The 18,265-nt window shown below is 53.1% G+C and overlaps 1 protein-coding gene across 3 annotated transcripts in view; it reads left to right on the forward strand.

The window, feature by feature from the left end:
- Positions 1 to 18,265, forward strand: part of Grk5 (G protein-coupled receptor kinase 5) — a 192,152-nt gene that overhangs the window by 77,810 nt on the left and 96,077 nt on the right. For 2 of the 3 annotated variants that reach the window (XM_026384279.2, XM_026384280.2), the window contains exon 2: positions 4,564 to 4,659. In XM_026384279.2, coding sequence (XP_026240064.1) covers positions 4,564 to 4,659 — 96 coding nt within the window. Of the gene's footprint in view, positions 1 to 4,563; positions 4,660 to 18,265 lie in introns of those variants that run through there. The other variant, XM_026384281.2, reaches the window with a different exon arrangement.

Raw genomic sequence — 18,265 nt, forward strand, 5'->3', positions numbered from 1 at the left:
CTCCTGGAGTTGTCTGGTGTGGGAATGTGCATTTCTAACAAGTTCCAGGAGGAGGCTGTTGCTCCCCGTGGGGTCACGCAGAACCACTGATGTGAGGGCAAGAGGGATGCTCCTGCCCACATACGTGTGGAGATTCCTCAGCTTCCCCCCCCTGATGCGTTGCTCACTTGTGGCCACTGAGCACTAGTGTGAGAGGAAGGACACCGGAGCCTGGTTCCGGTGGTCACATGGCCCGAGTGCTCGGAGGAGGGGTTCTTGCTTTCCTGGAATTCTGTTTCTCCTTCTGCAAGATGGACTCAGTAGTAGGATCTGCCTACCAGGGCCGAAGTGAGGAGCAAGGGATGATGTCTTATTAACAGGACCAATGCCCCCTGACTTTGTGTCTGAGAAATGCTGCATTTCTTTAATTTCCACATCACATAGACCACCAGACTGTGTGGGGCCCGCCCTCTTTCCCTGACACCACCTCAGCATCATCCTCTGGGTCTCGTCTTTCCTGCCACCTCTACCCCCCCGACCATGGCTGCCCTGTGACTAGCAAATCTCCAACCCCCGTTCTTTCCCTAAGTGTTGGTCAAAACTCCCACCAACTAAAGGAGCGTTTCCCCTCAGCGCTACCGTTGGCATTTTGGAGCTGATCATTCAGAGTCCTAGGGGTCTGTCTTGGGCATGGTACAACGCTTAACCACATTTTTGGGCTATGACTCCCAGATGCCAGTAGTGTCTCTCCAGTCTAGCTGTGACAATTGAAAATGTCCCCAGACATTACCAGATGTTCACTGGGTAGGAGTGGGGCAGCCTCGAGGGGCATGGTGATCACTGGAGTGAAGTGTTGACGTCTGTCTTCACTGCTCAACGTAGCCCTGTCCTGGCACCCACCTGTCCACCTGCCTGTCACTTGGGAGTTACTCAACATTGGTTGAATGAACTAATGAATCTATGTTAATTTTCTTGAATTAATGAAAAAACCAGTCCATAAAAACTGTGTACATAAATGTGTGAGTAAAGTTGGCTGCCTGAGAAATACCTGGGAGCCTTATAAGGAGTTACCTCCCTGGGGTCCAATCAGAGAGTTGGGCCGCAACCTTGAAATCTGATTGTCAAAAGTGAATCGTCGGGCTGGGGATGTGGCTCAAGCGGCAGCGCGCTCGCCTGGCATGCGTGCGGCCCGGGTTCGATCCTCAGCACCACGTACAAACAGAGATGTTGTGTCCGCTGAAAAAAACTAAAATAAATAAATAAATTCTCTCTCTCTCTCCCCCCCTCTCCTCTCTCAAAAAAAAAAAATTAAAAAAAAAACAAAAATAAAAGTGAATCGTCGAGGGCTAGAACTGTGGCTCAGTGGTAGCACACTTGCCTTGCATGTGTGAGACACTGGGTTCGATTCTTAGCACCATATATAAATAAATAAAGATATATCAACAACTAAGAGAAAAATGTTTAAAAAAAAAAAAAAGTGAATCGTCGAGGGCTGGGGTTGTGGCTCAGCGGTGGAGCATTCGCCTAGCGCGTGCGAGGCCCTAGGTTGGATCCTCAGTACCACACACACACACACACACACACACACACACACACACACAGAGTAGATCCTGGACTCCTCAGGAAGTTAAACATTGGCTTTCTATAGGACCTAGCCACTCATCTCTGAGAATTGAAAGCAGGGACTCAGACATGTATTTGCTCGTATGCAAATATCTATGGAGCAGCACTGGTCAGCAGAACCTTAGAGTAGAACCAGCTCCAGTGTCCTTCAACAGATGAGTGGATAAATAAAACGTGTATCCATACCACCTATAGGATTCTGCCCTAAAAAGCGGAGATCCTGCGGCAGCCTGGGCGAACCTGGGAGACCTGGTGCTCCGCAAGGCCAGCCAGGCACAGAGGACACGTCTTGTGTGATTCCTTGTATGTGAGGTGACCCAAGTAATGGAGACAGAAAGTGGAACCGAGGCTAGAGGGCGCTGGGATGAGGGAGAATGGGGAATTGTTTAATGGGTACACATTTTTTTTCGGGATGCTGAGAAGATTCTTAAAGCGCCTTAATTGTATGTCTAAAAATAGCTAAAATGGTAAATTTTATGTTACGTGTATTCTATCACCCACACCCAGGTGCCTTGTCCCAGCCAGGTCTGGGAATCAGTAGTGTATATACAGGGAACAGGAGGGATGTGACCAGATGAGATCCAGCCCGTGAGCTGCTGGGACAGACCTGACTTTGCCCACCTACTATGGTTTAGGCTGGTTTCTTGAGAGGGTGCCCCTTCCCTGGGGGTGCACATGTGACCCTCTATAGAGGCCAGGCGGGCCACCTGAAGAGGACCCCAGCTGTTGGGGACAGCTCATCTGGAGGCCACGTGTCCTGTCCATGGGGCAGCTGCTGCCCAGCTCCAGCTGGTTCTCGCATGTGGGAAGCCTGGTTGTGGGTGAGCAGTCCAAAAGCTGGGTTTGTGTGTGAAACTTGCTGGTGTTTAGCTGTTGGCAACTAGCTCATTGAGCAGCAGGCAAACAAAGAAGCCACATGTGGGTCGGGCCAAGCGAACCCTGCGGGGCTCTGGTCTGCTTGGCAGTGTTCCAGGGCGCCTGCCGGCGTGGGCCTCGGGCTCCTGCCCCATCATCACACGCTGGGTGGCGTCTGAGGTCTGACACCAGCTCTCTTGGATCCTCTGAGAGTTCCTCTTGCTTGTAGTGCACCCTTGGGTGTATAGTCCAGACAGCAAGGGCCAGATCCCTGGTCCAGGAGTCCCCTCAGCCGGGGTCCTGAAGGCTCTGCCACCTTGTTTCTCTCTTCCCGCTGTCTCAGTTTCCTCATCTGCCCAGGGGGAGTAGAGTCCTTCCCACCACACAGAGTGAAGTGAAGAGTGCGGGGAGATGGAGCGTGGACTCAGTCCAGGCAGGGCCAGCCCAAGTGCTCGTGTGTGTGTGTGTGTGTGTGTGTGTGTGTGCGCGCGTGCGCATGTGTGTGTGGGGGGGCTCTGGGTGGGGGTGGAGGAATGAGCATGGAGTGGGATGCACACCTGTGTCTTCACCTGTGACATGGGCCCGTGGTTTCACCCTCAGCCGTTCTCAGGAACCATGAGGTCTTTTCAAGTGATGGCTGGCCATGGCAGGTGCCCAATACATACTGTTCTGTCCTTTGAAGTTTGAGGCCTTTGCCATCTACAGGGACCCAGGGAGAGGAAACTGGGCCTGGCCAGGAGAGGCAGGATGAGCAGAATGAAGACATGGCCCTGTGTCCCCTGCCTCATCAGCTCCCTTGCCCACTCCGTGGCCACCAGCACTTGAGCCGGCCCACTTGCTGAGCAGGCCTCAGCCTTGGCTCTCCAGGGCAGTGGGGATGACGGGTAGGGACCCCAGCCCTGCTCTGTGCCTGCCTCTGAATGCTCACTACCTCCTTATCCTGTCAGCGTCACGAGGAAGGCCTCCTGTCTCTAGTTCACAGAGGGCTCAGAAGGGGCTGCATGCCCAGGTGTGCATAGACAGCTGGGAGGCCACAGGGCTGAGCCAGGCGGAGCCAGGGGAAGGGGCCCTGTCCTGGCCAGACCCTTCCTGGGAGGGCCAGTGAGTGAAAAGGCCATCACCCACCCAGAGCAGGGAGCTAGCGTTCTTCCTGGGACCCTGAAGGAGTAAAGGGCCCTTAAAATCCTGAGATACTGGGTGCCCAAAGGACCATATGAGCTCTGGAAAAGTCACTGGCAGATGGTAACTGAGGGCCACTGTGGGGATGGGGTTGACAACAGCATTTGGGTTCCTAGGGACCCCTGGCCACATGGTCTAGATACCTCCAGGTCCTAGGTCCAGAGACACAGAGATGGCACCCATTGCTGTGTGCTTCTCTGATGGCTGTCTCCTGTCCCCTGGTTGGGAGGAGTGGCAGGGCTGGTGGGAACCCAGTATGCACCTCATCCACCTCCGTGTGCCCCTACACATGCCTGTTCGTGACACGTTTTCATTACACATACGTGTTTGTTATATCTGCACACTGTGGTGGACAGGAGGGAGGACAGGACCTTTCAGGAGTCCTTCCTTCTAGTCTTGAGAAATATGTCCTCAGAGGCTCTGGGTTTGGGAGGTTGAGGGAGGAGGTACCCAGGACAAGTGGAAATCAAACTCTTGGTCCCCACATCTGGCCCAGTTGAGGAAGGAGACTCTGTAGGAAACAGGAGGGAGAAATGAGGGCAGTGAGGTGGCCGCAGTCCCCTGGCTGATGGCCTTGTTCCATGAAGAGCGCCCAGGCCACAGGGAGAGGTAGGATGTCACAGGCCTGGCCCCTGCCAGTTACCAGGCACCCAGGGGCTGAAGGGCTGGGAGATGCCATGGGAAGAGCAGAGACGGGATGCTGGTGTGGTGGGGAAGCGGGGGGCTCTCTGCTGGGATGGGAGGCCCCCGTGGGACCTCCTGGAAGAAGCATGTGCATCTTGAGCTTGGGGCGGGGGTGGGGTCACTGGCTCGACCTAGAGCCCCCACCGCCTCCCAGCCCAGGAAGCTGGTTCAGTGGGTGGGACGCAGGGGCTGGGCCTGGGACAGCACAAACATCTGCCCACCATCTTTCTCCCACCTCTGCAGGGGGCGGAGGAAAGCGCAAAGGGAAAAGCAAGAAGTGGAAGGAAATCCTGAAGTTCCCTCACATCAGCCAGTGTGAAGATCTCCGGAGGACCATAGGTAAGCCCGCTGACCCCCTCAGGCCACTGTGCAGTGAGTCAGAGGCCACTCTGGTAACGCAATGTCCAGGGAGCCCTTGAGGCCGACGTCTTTGCTAACGGGCATAAAGATGCAGCCAGCAGTCACTGACTGTTTGCAATGACCATTTCCCAGTCACCCTTGGCGGCAGCTGCTGTTACTTTACTCAGATGGGGAGACCGAGGTGCAGAGTGGCTCTGTCACTGGCCCAAGGTGCACAGCTCAGGGGAGGGCAGTGGGGGTCACCTGGCTCTGAGCCCCACCTGGAGCTTTTCCTCTCTTCCTCCCTGGAGCCCGTGCACCCTGCCCTCGGGGAACAGCCTGGCTCTGGGCTCTCCTCCTCTCTTGCTGGAGATGGTGACGCCCACCACGGAGCTGCTGCCCACCGACACAGCCCTGCCTTCTCTCTTCAGCCCCATGTAGCCACCTCCAACGAGGGCAGGAGTTCATCTCCTGTGGGGACTGGCACAGCCAACACACCACGTGCCCCCGCTGAGGACATGGCTGTAGGCAAGAGGCCAGGGTGACTGGGTGAGGGCTCCTGTGGGTGGGCATGAGGAGGCTGGTCCTTTGTTCTGGTCTGACCTGGCCCTCCTCCCCAGTGTGCCCTGGGGTGGGCACCTCCCTTGCTACAGGAAGGCCCCTCAACTGCCTGTGACTGTCAGAGGTCACGTACATGTACACATGTTTTACGATACTCAGGCCCACCCAGGACTGGATAGCCTACAGTGTCCAGTGTAGGGGAGGGGCTCACTTGATTGGCATTTATGAGAAGAAAAGATGCCGGCTGCACCCACAAAGGCAGATGTGAGTGGGCAAGCAAGGTAGGTGCTGCAGGATGGGGAGCTCCCCGCGTCGCACCTGCCGTCCTTAACCCCTCCGTGAGGTCAGAATCTCCAGGGTCCTTGGAGCCAAGAGTGGAGCTGGCCTAAGGAATTGCAGCTCTGGATCCAGCAGACTTGGGCTCAATCCCACCCTCTCTCCTGGTCCCGTGACAGGTTATTAGTCCATTGGGCTTTGTCTCCCTAGCTGTAGGTGACATAATGACTGTGAACACAGTAGAGGGGTTCTCCAGTGTTCTTTCTGCAGTTCCCAGCAGCTGCCGCCCTGCTTGGCCCCTTTTGAGTTGTGGCCTCGGACACCCATGTTCACACCTGAGAATCAACGGGCCCAGGGGGAGAGAGGAGGGGCTGCTCCCCCGGGGCTGGCAGAGCTCAGGGTAGGACTCATGAGTGGCCAGGTAGACTACCATCCAGGACTACCCAGGACTCACAAGTGGCCTCCAGAGAGTCATGGGGAGAGCGCCTCTGGTGATTGGCCATTTCCCCCCTAGAGATCATTTCATTCTTTGTCACTCTGATTTAGGCCTGGAGAGACTGGGCCCAGAGGTGGGGACCTCAGACTGGGCTGGGGTGGGGACCTCAGCTGCCATGGTCACCACACACCCCTGAGGGCAGAAAGGCCCTCCTGTGGGTGGCCTGAGTCTTTTCGGTCACCTTCCTCCTGGGTGAGCCTGCTGGCTGCCAGATGCCTCTTCTGGAGGCAGAACCTAGCTTTCTTCTGATTAAAGGATGTCACTTCACTCCCCATTCACTATGGGCCCCGGGGGCATCTTACATTCCTCCTTAGGACCTTGTGTTGAGCCAGAGGAGAGAGCTTAACATGGAGAAAGGCTCCCCAAAGTGGGGATTACAGAGAGGCAGGGCGACGGGCCCAGGCCAAGCCCACCTGGGAGGGGCCTGGCCTGCCAAGTCCACCCTTGGAAGTCATTTGCCTGGGTGGTGTCTGCAGGTAGCTGTCACGAGGGCATAACAGGCTCTGAAGGCCACTTCCTCAGAGAAGTCCCCCTGGCCCTGAATGAAAACTAGCCATGGTCAGAGTCGCCCAGAGCCTCCAGGCTGCTCTGCTAGACCACCTCCCCGGGCTACTGTCTCACATCTGTCTGTCCCGCAGTGTGAGTGGCTCTTCAGGAAGGGGCTGGATCTTTGAAGTTCATGGCCGTGTGGTTGGCACTTGGCTTACAGAAGGGGTGCGAGAGACGTCAGCTGGACGAACGAGTGAAGGAGAGAAGAGGAGGAGTGAGTGAGCTCGGCTCAGGAAGGGCTTCGGATGGGAGAGTACATCCAGATTAAAGAAATCTTAATATATTAAGATTTAATAAATATCTACTATATTTATTTCATGTGTGTCTTAAAAGTATAAAACAAGGGCTGGGGGTTTGGCTCAGCGGTAGAGCACTTGCCTAGCAAGGATGAGGCACTGGATTTGTCCTCAGCACCACATAAAAATAAATAAATAAAATAAAGATATGGTGTCCATCTACAACTAAAAAATAATAATAATAAAAAAATATAAAACAAAAATATGAACTAAAGGGCTTCCGTTCTGGATAAGAGGAAGTGGATACATTGTTCCCTACCCTCTTGCTAAGGGCAGTTGAAACCCTGGACATTGTGTGTAAAACAGACATAAGAAGACTCCTGAGGTGGAAAGAAGGCAGACTGGCTGGGGACTTTGAGCTTCTTGGGTTTTCTTTCTTACTCCCTATGTCCCTGCCTGGGAATCAGAGAAACTCAACACCACCCCCCGCCCACCAAAAAGACCCGGCCAGTTTTCTGCAGCCAGAGGCCCTGGAAGGGGCAGCTGAGCGCAGGGGCCACTCCAGAGCTGCCGTTTCACCTCGTACCAGCAGCAGGATGCGCACTTCCAGACTTCCTTCTCAATCTCTGTCTGAGCTCTGGCTGCGGTAACCAGTCATACTGGCCGGGAGGCTTTGACACAGGTGTTTACTCCCTAGTTCCGAAGGCCGGCAATCCAAGATCAAGGCTGCTTCCTGGCCTGCAGACAGCATCGTAGTATCCTTGTGTCATCCAACGAGAGGAAGCAGCTCCCTCAGGGCTCTTCTTACCAGGGCTCTAATCCCAGTCCAGAGGGCTCCACCCTGGGGACTGAGCTGCCTCCCCACACTGTCACAGGGAGCTCGGCTTCACCACCTCAGTTTTGGGGAGGACACAGACAGTCTATCACTAGGCAGCCTAGTTCCAGATTCGAGGACCTGGCTCTGCTTCCCCTCCACTTGCCTCCTGAGACACTGCTCTTCTGCCTTGAGGTGAAGGAGCCTCACAGGCTGTGCTCTGCCCAGCCTGCACTGCCACCAGATGCTCAGGTACCCTCCCTGCTCCCTCCTCCCTCCTCCCCAGGGGCTTCCCAGGCATTGCCCCAGGAGCACCCAAATGGCCCTCACCTTCTAATACCCTCCTTGCTGGAAGGGGACCTGGGAATACAGGATTTGACTCTGAGCTTCTCTCTGTGCATGGGCTTCACTCTTTGGCCCCAGCCCCATTCTAGGCCCTTAAACGGGGCTCTTGGCAGGGCCCAGGACCCCAGGCAGGTGTGAGAATGGTGTACTGCCAGACGGGAGTGATGCTTTTGTTTTCTGAAGAGTTTTGAAAGAAGTGTGTGTGTGTGTGTGCAGTGTGAAGAGAAGCCCAGGAAAACAGGAGGCTGACACAGACCGGGGGCTGCAGACTGTGGGCTGGGCTGGGGCTCGGGCTTGCCGCCTGTTTGCGGGCAGTTGCAGTGGTGTTTGTTCAGCCTCTGCTGGGGTCCTGCTGGAAGCCTTCTTAAATCAAAATCTCATTTCTCCTCTAGACCAATACACAAACCAAACAGTGGCAGACACCGCATTTGTTTTCTTGTGGACACACACGCTGGCTCTGCAGCGCTTTGGCTGGATGTCCCAGGGCAGGCCTTGTGCTGAGGCTCCAGGGACCCTCGGGGCCAGAGGATAGTAGGGTGGTGCAGTGGGAAGGCTCAGGATCAGAGGGAAGGACAGAGCCCTCGCGGACCCTGGGACGCTGGCCCCTCCATTGAAGCCATGACCTGGCCTGCCTTGGCGCTGCCCTGGGAAGCACGGGCTGCTCTGCCCAGCAATGGAGTGATTTTGAAAAACTGAAAACCGCCCTGTGAATCATTCTCCTGCCAAAACCTATCCTACTTGGGGGTAAACCTCCAGCTCTTTTCTGTGGGTAGCAAGCACTTTGGCTGTGGGTGAAGTCCATGGACCCCTTCTCAGAACAAGGCTTTTACATATGAAAGGGACCACAGGGGGTTACCAAGGAAACCAGTTCTTTTCAAATGCAGTTATTAAATACTTTTAAAATGTTTAATATAGAAATGTATGTGCTTCTTTGTTAATACTTTAAATAACAAGATCTAATAGCTAGTCTAATAGCTATTGTAATTTAGAATTTGGGATGAGCATAAGTGATACTTTCATATATCTGCCACAACTCTAACAGGAGTGTCATTTGTGCCCCAGGCACTGCTAGCATTGTGTGGGCCCTTGTTGACATTCATGATGGCAGGCAGTGCTGGGTTTTGGTTAGAGGTTGGTAGAAAGAAGGCCAAGTGTCTCCCTGCAAATCTGGCCTGACATTCTTCTCCCTACCCTGCCCTAGCCGCCCCGGGCTTCCTCCCTTTCTCGGCTGTACACCTTTGTGTACAGCTTGTCTTCAGGCGGGAGCTGTGGCACCTGCTCTCCCCTCCACCTGGAATGTTCTCCCCACACTTTTTTTTCAGGGTGCTTTTAGGACTCAGCCCAAATTTCACCTCCAAGAGAAGCCTTCGCCCCCCTCTTGCGTTCTTCCACATAGTGCTGTTTATTTAATGTTCTCTCCCCATACCTCCGTGTGAAGTCATCATCTTTTATTAGTCAGTTACTTGTGTATTTTCTGTCTCCTCCACTGGACTGGTTGTTCCATGTTAAAAGTGACTGCGTCTTGCCTGGTTCACTCCCCAAACAGTGTCTGGCACATAATAGGGCTCATTAAACATTAAGTGAATGAAGGATTGAAGGAGGTGAAATGTTTGAAATTTGGGCTCTTTTTAAAAAGTTTATGACATGTGTTTGCTGTATCTAAATTTAACCTTAGCCAGTTACTTAAAGTAATGAGAGTTTAGCTTCGGGAGGCAGCGTAGAAAGTGTACAGAGATGAGCAGGCTCAGCTCAACCCCAAGACCCCAGCCACAGTCTCCTAGGCACTAAGTGGGGAGGCCAACGAGGGGCTCCTGGCCGGCCAGGTTCCCCAGAGCTGCTCTCGTATTACGTTTGCACAGAATCCTCAACTCAAGGAAATGAACATCGTGTCTATTTCAGAAGTGAGTGAACAGGCTCCTGGAGCAGGGTGACTGCCTAGGACAGTCCAGTTCCTGGGTCCTAGCAACAGCTTCCCACCACCTGGAGTTAATTGACTCATAAACATTTGGGGCATGAGCCCCAGCCAGTGCCCAAAGCAGAGGGACTCACTGCAGGCTCCAAGGGTCGACATTCCTGTGGGTCTCTCTCTCTTTACTGTATCTTGTAAGTATGTGCTGCCTGTTTATTCAACAAATATTTATTGGGAACCTACTATGTGCTGCCCATGGGGAAACAGCTGATTCCTGCCCTCCTGGAACTCAATCATGGCTGAGCTCAGGAGATTGACTGGGATGGCCATGTGATGACGGATTGAGAATGTTCTATGATGGTGAAGAACAGGTCACCAAGCGGAAGAATGGTGGTGAGGGTCTGCACCCATCAGAACTTCCCCAGAGGAAGTGGCTTCCCTCACAGCCTCCCAGAGCATTTTTCTGTGAGCTCCTTGGGGGCCTAGAACGCTTCCTGCTCACTTGAGAGTCTTCACTGCGGCACAGTGTGGATGGATGGATGGATGGATGATGGGCAGATGGTGGGTAGATAGATCAAGTGCTCGTTCCCTCCTCTTCCTCCTTCTGGAAACCAGAACAGCAGTTAGTGGCAGTATTAAGACAGAGGTTCCTTGCTGCCTGGATCTGCTTCCAGTGTGAGCCCCAGACATGAGCTGACTGATTGTAGACAAAACTGGCAGAGGGCAGACAGACTGTGAGAGGAGGGAGACGTCCTCCAATGTCTGCTCGTCTGCTGGCGAAACATCAAGTAATGACATTATTAGTTAATAGGCTAATTGTTCGAGTAAGATCATTAGGGGCCCAAATCAAAGAAGTTCTCAGAATGTGCAAAGCTTGGAAGGCTGGAAACGTCATCACGAAGATAAAAGATTGTTGAGGTCTGCAGATATTTCTCAGTGACGCAGAAAGTCCTGTTGGGCAAAAGTGTGGCCTTTTTATTTATTTAGCTCAGACTCATTGCGTACTTTATTCTTTCACTTTAAAAAAAAAAAAAGTAGGAGGGGGTTTGAGTGAAAGAGTTGATTATTCCAGTGTTTGGCAATATTTCTGTAGGAACTGTCCAAAAGCTGTGTAATAAATCAAGGTCCCTCCTCACCCCGGCAGGAGCAGCGTTTAGGAGGAGGCTGTTTGCAGAAGTGGCTGCTGAGCCTGGTGTGCCACCACGCTGCCCCAGCCCTCACGGGTGGGCGGGCCGGACAGGGAGATTGAGCTGTCTCCTGGGAGAGCCGCTTGTCGAAGCTTAACTCTTCCCAGGAGCAGAAGCGCTTGGCTGTGGGGGATTCCTAGAGGAAAATGCAGGGCCTCAACGTGGAAAAAAACCTCCAACTTCCCCCAGAACCGAGAGACTTCCTTGAGCTGCCTTAGTTCTTGTTCACTAACGTCAGTCAGTGGACAGTCCTCGAGCCCCTACTATGCACTGGGCATTGTGTGGGTGCTGGGCTGTGTCATGGGTCACCCTCAAGAAGTGGTGTGGCCTCACAGAAGGATCTTCCGTTGTCATCATCAAGGTCAAAGCCAAGGTCAAAGGGTGGCTCTGATGTGCCCAGCTGTGACTTTGAGCAAGTCATTCAACTTCCCTGGGTTGTTTCCCTGGGCCATTCCCTGGCAGTTTCTTTGTACCTAAAATGGAGACACCAGTACCACCTGGTAGAGCTGCTGGGAGTGGCACATGCCACTGATGTCCTTGCCGTCATTGTCAGCACAGTGGTGGTTTGAGGGACACTTGGAGAGGACTTCAGAGCTCCCCAAGGAAGCTGAGTTGGCTATGGGTGGTTAGTGGGCCATGACATTGGTGCTGACCTGGAGTGGGCGCAGTGCAGGGACAGCTGCTCAGGGTTTTCTGAATCTCTGTTCCTTGAGCACCTACCTCCAGCTTCTCCTCCTGGAAGCCCACTCTGAGCCCTGCAGCCCCAGCCCTCCCCCTTCCCCCCAGCTGCCTATCCCAGAGCGCCAGAGCACCCCTCCTGCCCAGACCCCTCTCCTGGCCTGGAGGGCTTCTTTGAAAGGACACGTGTATGTCCTAGAAGGCTGCAGCCCAGAGTCCTCACCCTGGTTGCCCTGGGTAGGCGTGGAGGTCCGCAGGGACCCCAGCTTCATCTGCAAGGTAATTCCGTAAAAGGAGAATGAATTGGTGCGTTATTGTGTAATTAAAAGGGGAATGAAGAAAGACTGGATTCCACCGTGGTTAGAGAGAATGGTGACCCTGTTTCTCTCCTCCTTGTTGACTCTGTGCCCCCTGAGGCGTCTGTGGCCCGTGGGACGCTCAGAGCTTCTCACGTCTCCGTGACCTCGTCCCCTGCAGGCTGCCAGGCTGGCATTCAAGCTCTTGGTTTCATCGTCAGGGAAACCAAGTCTCTGCGGACGTCATCGCCGTCCTTGGGGTGATAAGGGCGCGTCACTCCTGTGGTTCTGCCACTTAACCCTGCTCGGGTAAGGCGCAGCATCTGCTCGGCCTTGGAGTGCAGGATAAATTTAGATGTGGCAGAGCTGGAACATCAGGTGACCTGTCTGCAGCTGGAGCTCTCAGGAGGAGAGGGTGGCCTGTGGGGTTGGTGCCGTGGGTGTCAGCCTTCACCTCTGTGGCTGGCGGCAGCCCTTGGAGGAGGCCCGAGCTCGGTGCCCAGTGGCGCTTGCCCATGGGTTTCTCCTTCGTGCGTCTTAGAATGGGGTGCTGGGGAGATTTTCAGATGATCTGGATGCGTGGTTTCCAGAGGCTGCTCTGCAGGGAGGTGGGATCCGGGCCAGGCTTCCACCTGATTTTTTTTTTTTTTTGACCTTTTATATTTGGGCTTCTATGTAAGGTCTTATTCTGGGGCTAAAACTAAAACCAAATTTGAAACCCAGTGTTAATATGTAAACTGAGTCCCAGAGAGACAAGTGACATGCAAAGGTCTCCTTGTGGCCGGAGTCCAGGCGGGCCTTCCCTCACTGAATGAATTTGCCAGGGCTGCTGTAACTAAGAGCCACAGACTGAGTGGCTTCAATGACAGAATTTATTGACTTGTAGCTCTGGACGCCAAAAGTGCAGGATGAAGGTGTTGGCAGGGTTGGTTCCTTCTCAGGCTGCAAGGGAGCATCTCTTCTGGGCCTCTCTCCTAGCTTCTGGGGCTTGCCTGCCGTCTTAGCTTAGCCTGACCTCTGCCTGGTCTTCACATGGCGTGTTCCCTGTGTGGGTCTGTTGGCAAGTTTTCCCTTTTTATAAGGACACCAGTCTCACTGGATTAGAGCCTGCCCCAAGGGCCTCATTTTAAAATGATTACCTCCATGAAGACCCTATTTCCAAATAAGGGCACATTCTGAGGTGCCTGGGGTCTTGGCTGCTTGTTTTTTAGGGACAGGACACAACTGAACCCATAGCCTACCTTACCCCACGGTCCATGGAGTCCAGGTAGGGGCCAGAGGATCCTGGCTCTAGGGCAGAGGGTGGACCCTCTCCCTCCTACAGGCACAGGCCGCCGCGACCCGCTTCCCTGACAGGCACAGGAACGTCTGTGGGAGGACTGATTGTTTTGCCAGCCGTGCTGCATAGTACTTTTCCAATCCCTCTTTTTGTTGCTAAGTCAGCAATTAACAAATTACTTTGCTAAAAATCATATGGAAAATTTTAACAATGCAGGCCACCCATGGTCACCTCTCAGGTACAGCCATAGTTAACACTTTCCTATACGTTCTTCTAGCTTTTCCCCGGTAAGCGTTTTGTTTCTTATATATAGTTTTGTTTCTTATCTTTCCCACACAATTTTTGGTGCCGGGGTTTGAACCTGGGCCTTGTGATTGTTAAGTACCTGAGCTGTACCCCAGCCCTGTTCCTGACCTTTTATCTTTTCTTTTCTTTTTTCTTTTGTGATACCAGGCATTAAATCCAGGGATGCTTAACCACTGAGCCACATTCCCAGCCCGATTTTTATGTTTTATTTTGAGATGGGGTCTTGCTAAGCTGCTTAGGGCCTGCTAATTTGATGAGGCTGGCCTTGAACTTGCAATCCTCCACCCGAGTTGCTGGGATTACAGGTGTGCACCACCACGCCTGGTTCTGACCTTTTTTCTTAACATGATATCAAGTGTATTTTTCATCATTAAAACTCTTCATAAATATGATTTTATGTTTTTCCATTTGACACATTTATTGGGCATCAAGTATCAGGGCTACATCAGTGAACAAAACACAAAAGCATCCATATTCTCTCAGGCAGCCCTTTTGCAGGTGAGTGACCACACCAGTTGATGATTGGAAACTCACCTGTTGCCCTTAACCCAGAATTGGTTCAGGCACTCAGTCCCTCCCCCGCTGTGGCTCGTCTCCTATGGGGAAAGTTTTCCTTTAATCTATCTTGAAAATAAGGCCTTACCCTGAGTGCAGCGTAAACTGATTTTTATAGGTTCCACATCTATCACTTGTGTATATTGTACTACTTGGGTTTTTGGTTGTTACAGTTGGTATTGTGAATATCTTGCACTTCATTGTGGCATTTCAGTCTACAGCCCATGGGTGAGAAAGCCCACACTGTCTTTTGGAAGGCTCGAGTGCGTTTAGCTACACCTGAGCACTCTGCCCAGTGCCCTCTCTGCTTCCTTTGCCTCTTCTGGAATGTTCCATGTCTAGCTGTGGACACCGTTAGCCTGACACAGGGTTGGTGGAGGAAATTTCAGTTGATATTTGGTGAGCAGGCTCTGCCCTTCTGGCCAGCCCCATCCCGGGCAGTCAGCAAGCAAGAGAAGGGCTTTTCTGTCTGCTTTAGGGCCCTCGCTGGAAACGAGAAAAACAAGCTCATTTATGTAGCAATGGGGACCTCAAACCAACACAAGGGGCCAGCCGACCCACAGCAGCCTGAGCATGACAGTGTTCTGCCCCATAAAGAGACACTGGGACAACACTTTTTATGGTCTCAGCCCAGACCCTATTTACAGATATTTCCCAGGGCTCAGTCTGTTCAGCAATACCTTGGCAATGGAGCCTGGCAAAGCAGCTACTCCAGTCCCTCAGTGTCAGCCCCAGCAAATTAACCACCCCTTGTTCTGACTACCCCAGAGCTAGCCCCAGGAGGGAGAATCAGAAGAAAGTATGGGTGGAAGGATACTTGGGGCCAATGTGAACTTTTGAAATTAAAAACTAAAAATAACCACCACCAAATGATCCCCTAAAGAGCTCCTGCGGGGGCACGAGTTCCTCTCGGCTTCCAGCTCAGCTCTCTCTCTGTCCAGTAGCAGGGAACAAATGTACAATCCAGAGACATCTGGAGCGCAGCTTTTAAAATATTTTCTGTTTCTCAGTTGTGCTATACTTGTTTCATCTTTGAAGGTAGTAATAATAATAATAGTTGTTATTATTATTTTGCAGTGCTGGGGACAGAACACGAGGTCTCATACATGTTAGGCAAGTGCACTACCCCTGAGCTACAAAACCAGCCCCGGTTATTTTATTTTGAGACAGTCTAGCTATGTTGTCTAGGCTGGCTTCAAATTTGGCAATCCTCCTGCCTCAGCTTCCCGAGACACTGGGATTGTAGGCATGTGCCCCTGTGCCCAGCTAAATCATTTTTTTTAATGATCTTTTAGCTCTTTTTCTCATGACAAAAACAATAAACATCCATGGACAAGATTTCCAAAACAGAATTTAAAAAGAGGAAAATAAAAATTGCCAATGCAGTTACCAATTATGACATTTTGGTCTGTAGCCCTCTTGGTTTTGGTTCTGCTGATAGGAAGAGAATTGCTCAGGCTTGAATGTCATCTGTTTCCCTGCCCAGAAGTCAGATGTCATTTTAAATGGAAACATTTGGTGGTAGACTCCCTGCTGGACTGGGCAGCAGAAGACCTAGGTTCTTGTGCCAGCCTCTTGGTCCCGAGGCCCTGAGAAAGCCGTGGAACCTCATTTTGCAATACAAAGTCAGCACTCCCTACCTTAGTGGGTGGTCACATGGTTAAAGGAGTCACTAGTGGAAAGGGCTTTGCAAAGCTCTCTGCAAATTGTTGCCGGCCACTTTCTTTGGGGTGCTGTGACCCCTCGGTGGGACCAGTGGCTGGAGTGATTCCTGTCTTCCTGGTGACTTTTTTCTTCCCTCTGCCCTGCCACTTGCTCCTGTGACAGTCACAATCCCGGCCTCTCCACACCCAGGTGGCTCAGCCCTCACTTCACCTCCTGGATCGGCCCCTCTGTGTGTCCCTGCTGTTTCCTTTGCCCTGACTTGGCCTAAGCTCCTGTGTGGGCTCCCAGCTCCTCTCAGTTTGGACACAGATGCTGGGAGGTCCTTCCCTCTGGACCCACCACCACCTGCTTCAGGAGCTTTCCGCCCGGGCTCAGTATTCCTTGGTTCTTTCCTCCAGGCCTTTGTCGACTCTTCCCCCTGCCAGGCTGTTCCCTCTTCTCTAACTTCCTGGTACCTGACTCTCCCTTGGGCCTTATGGTCACCCCTCCAGGAAGCCCTCCCTGGTGACCTCCCCTGCTCAGCTTCCTCCCGACCCTTGTGCTGGCGCTGACCCTGCTGTGGGGGTCTGATCCCCCCACCCCCCGCCCTTTGTTGCCTGTGAGCTCCATGAGGACAGAGCTGGGCCTGCCTGCGGTGGTTCCCCGCGCGAGTGTCCTGGGTGCCATTCCGTTAGCATCCTGCGTTCCTTCTTGCTCTGCATCTTGGCTCTCCGCTGGAGGAGAAAGAAACACATACACTTCCCCGGTTCTGGACTGAGTGCCGATGGGTTCTGTTTTTACTCTGGGTTCTTTTGAAAGGCCTGGAAACATGGACTGAGATCAGCCATCCTGTGTCGGTTCTGAGTTGCCGCTGTATGAATCATCGAGGGGACAGATTCAATCACAGCCCCCTGCCAGAGTGACCCCACTCTGCTCTCCCCTTCTGGGCCCCCAGTTGGCCTCAAGGGGAGGCCTGGGAGAGTTTGAGGCAGGGTTGAGCCCTGCCAGCAGAGCAGCTGGTGACACTGTCCTGATGCGTCAGGAAGTAGCTGAGACTCAGCTGCTGAGTTGCTGAACCAAACCAGCGCAGTCAGGTTGGGACGCCACAGCAGTGAACAGGTGCTCGCAGGGGAGGGGCTGGTTGGAGCCTCGTTCCCTTCCTTCCTGATGGCTTTGGGCGAGGGACCCAACTTCCCTAACCTCAGCTTCCCTACCTGCACAGTGGAATTAGGAGTGTTGCAAGACTACACGAAGAAGCCCCTGGGAAGGGGCTTGGGCCCGGCCTGTGGCGAGCACCCGCTGCTGCGGTCATTTCTCTTCCTTTTGCCGCTTGTCCTTGCTGTCAGCAGCGCCATTCAGCTCCCAGCTTTGCTTCTCGGCTCCCCTGGCTGGTGGCCGCCAAGTCCTGCTGGCTAAGTGGATCTGCTCATTCATTCGTTCATTCATCTGTTAAACCCTTCCTCTGTGCCAGGACCCCAGCGTTGCCAGGTGGTGGGGGTGGCTTTCGGAAGAGGCTCTTGGCAGCCTGGGCTGGGCCATATTTGTTGCCTTTATTTTATTTTTTGGTGCTGGGGATTGAACCTGGGATTGCTGTACCACTGAGCCACATCCCCAGCCCCTTTTATTTTTTGTTTTGAGACAGGGTCTCGCTAAATTGCTTCAGGCCTCGCTAAGTTCCTGAGACTGGCCCAGAACTTGCGATCCTCCTGTCTCAGCCTCCTGAGCTGCTGGGATTACAGGCGTGTGCCACTAGTAATTGCCTTTATGTAACCTGAGTGTAACCAGCCTTCTCTCAGCCCCGTTGTGGTCCCTCGGATCTCTCTTCACTAACTCTCCGCACACTTGGAGATTAGAGATGGTGTCCCCAAACCCTTGTCTCACCTTCTCCAGTCAGGAGGGCCTCTTCCTGGGAAGTGACAACCAAACCCCATCCCCAGGCCCATACTCAGCTTGTACTATGCACAGGGTTCTGCAGAGGGTCCCTAGGGGAATCCCTCAGGAAGCTGACCAGGTTAGAAAGACGCGGAAGGCCCAGAGGACACTGGGAGAGAGCCAAGGAAAGGAGGGCCACGGACAGACACAGACCTGGGAGAGGCGTGGAGAGGGGGCAGAGCACCTGTGTGGGGTGCAACGTGTCAGTTGAACAGATGAGAGGAAGAGAGGACCCCTGGGTCAGCAGAATCTGCATTGTCAGGGTCACCCAACCAGCGTTTCCGGGCACTTGCTGAGTGGGCCGGGATAGGTGCACCTCATCAGACCACTGGAAAGCCCTGGGGGTCAGGTGCCATGTCCCTGCCCCTGTTTTAAGGACCAGAATGAAGAGACTCAGAGAGATTCGTGAATTTTTCAGTTCCAAAGCTTTACCAGGAGAAGTGGCACGAGCACCCAGTGACAGGAGGCTGAGGCAGGAGGTTGAGGCCAGCCTAGGCAACTTAGTAAGACTCTGTCTCAATATTTAGATAAATAAGTAGGGCT

Source organism: Urocitellus parryii, chromosome 5, assembly GCF_045843805.1.
Source record: "Urocitellus parryii isolate mUroPar1 chromosome 5, mUroPar1.hap1, whole genome shotgun sequence".
NCBI lineage: Eukaryota > Metazoa > Chordata > Mammalia > Rodentia > Sciuridae > Urocitellus > Urocitellus parryii.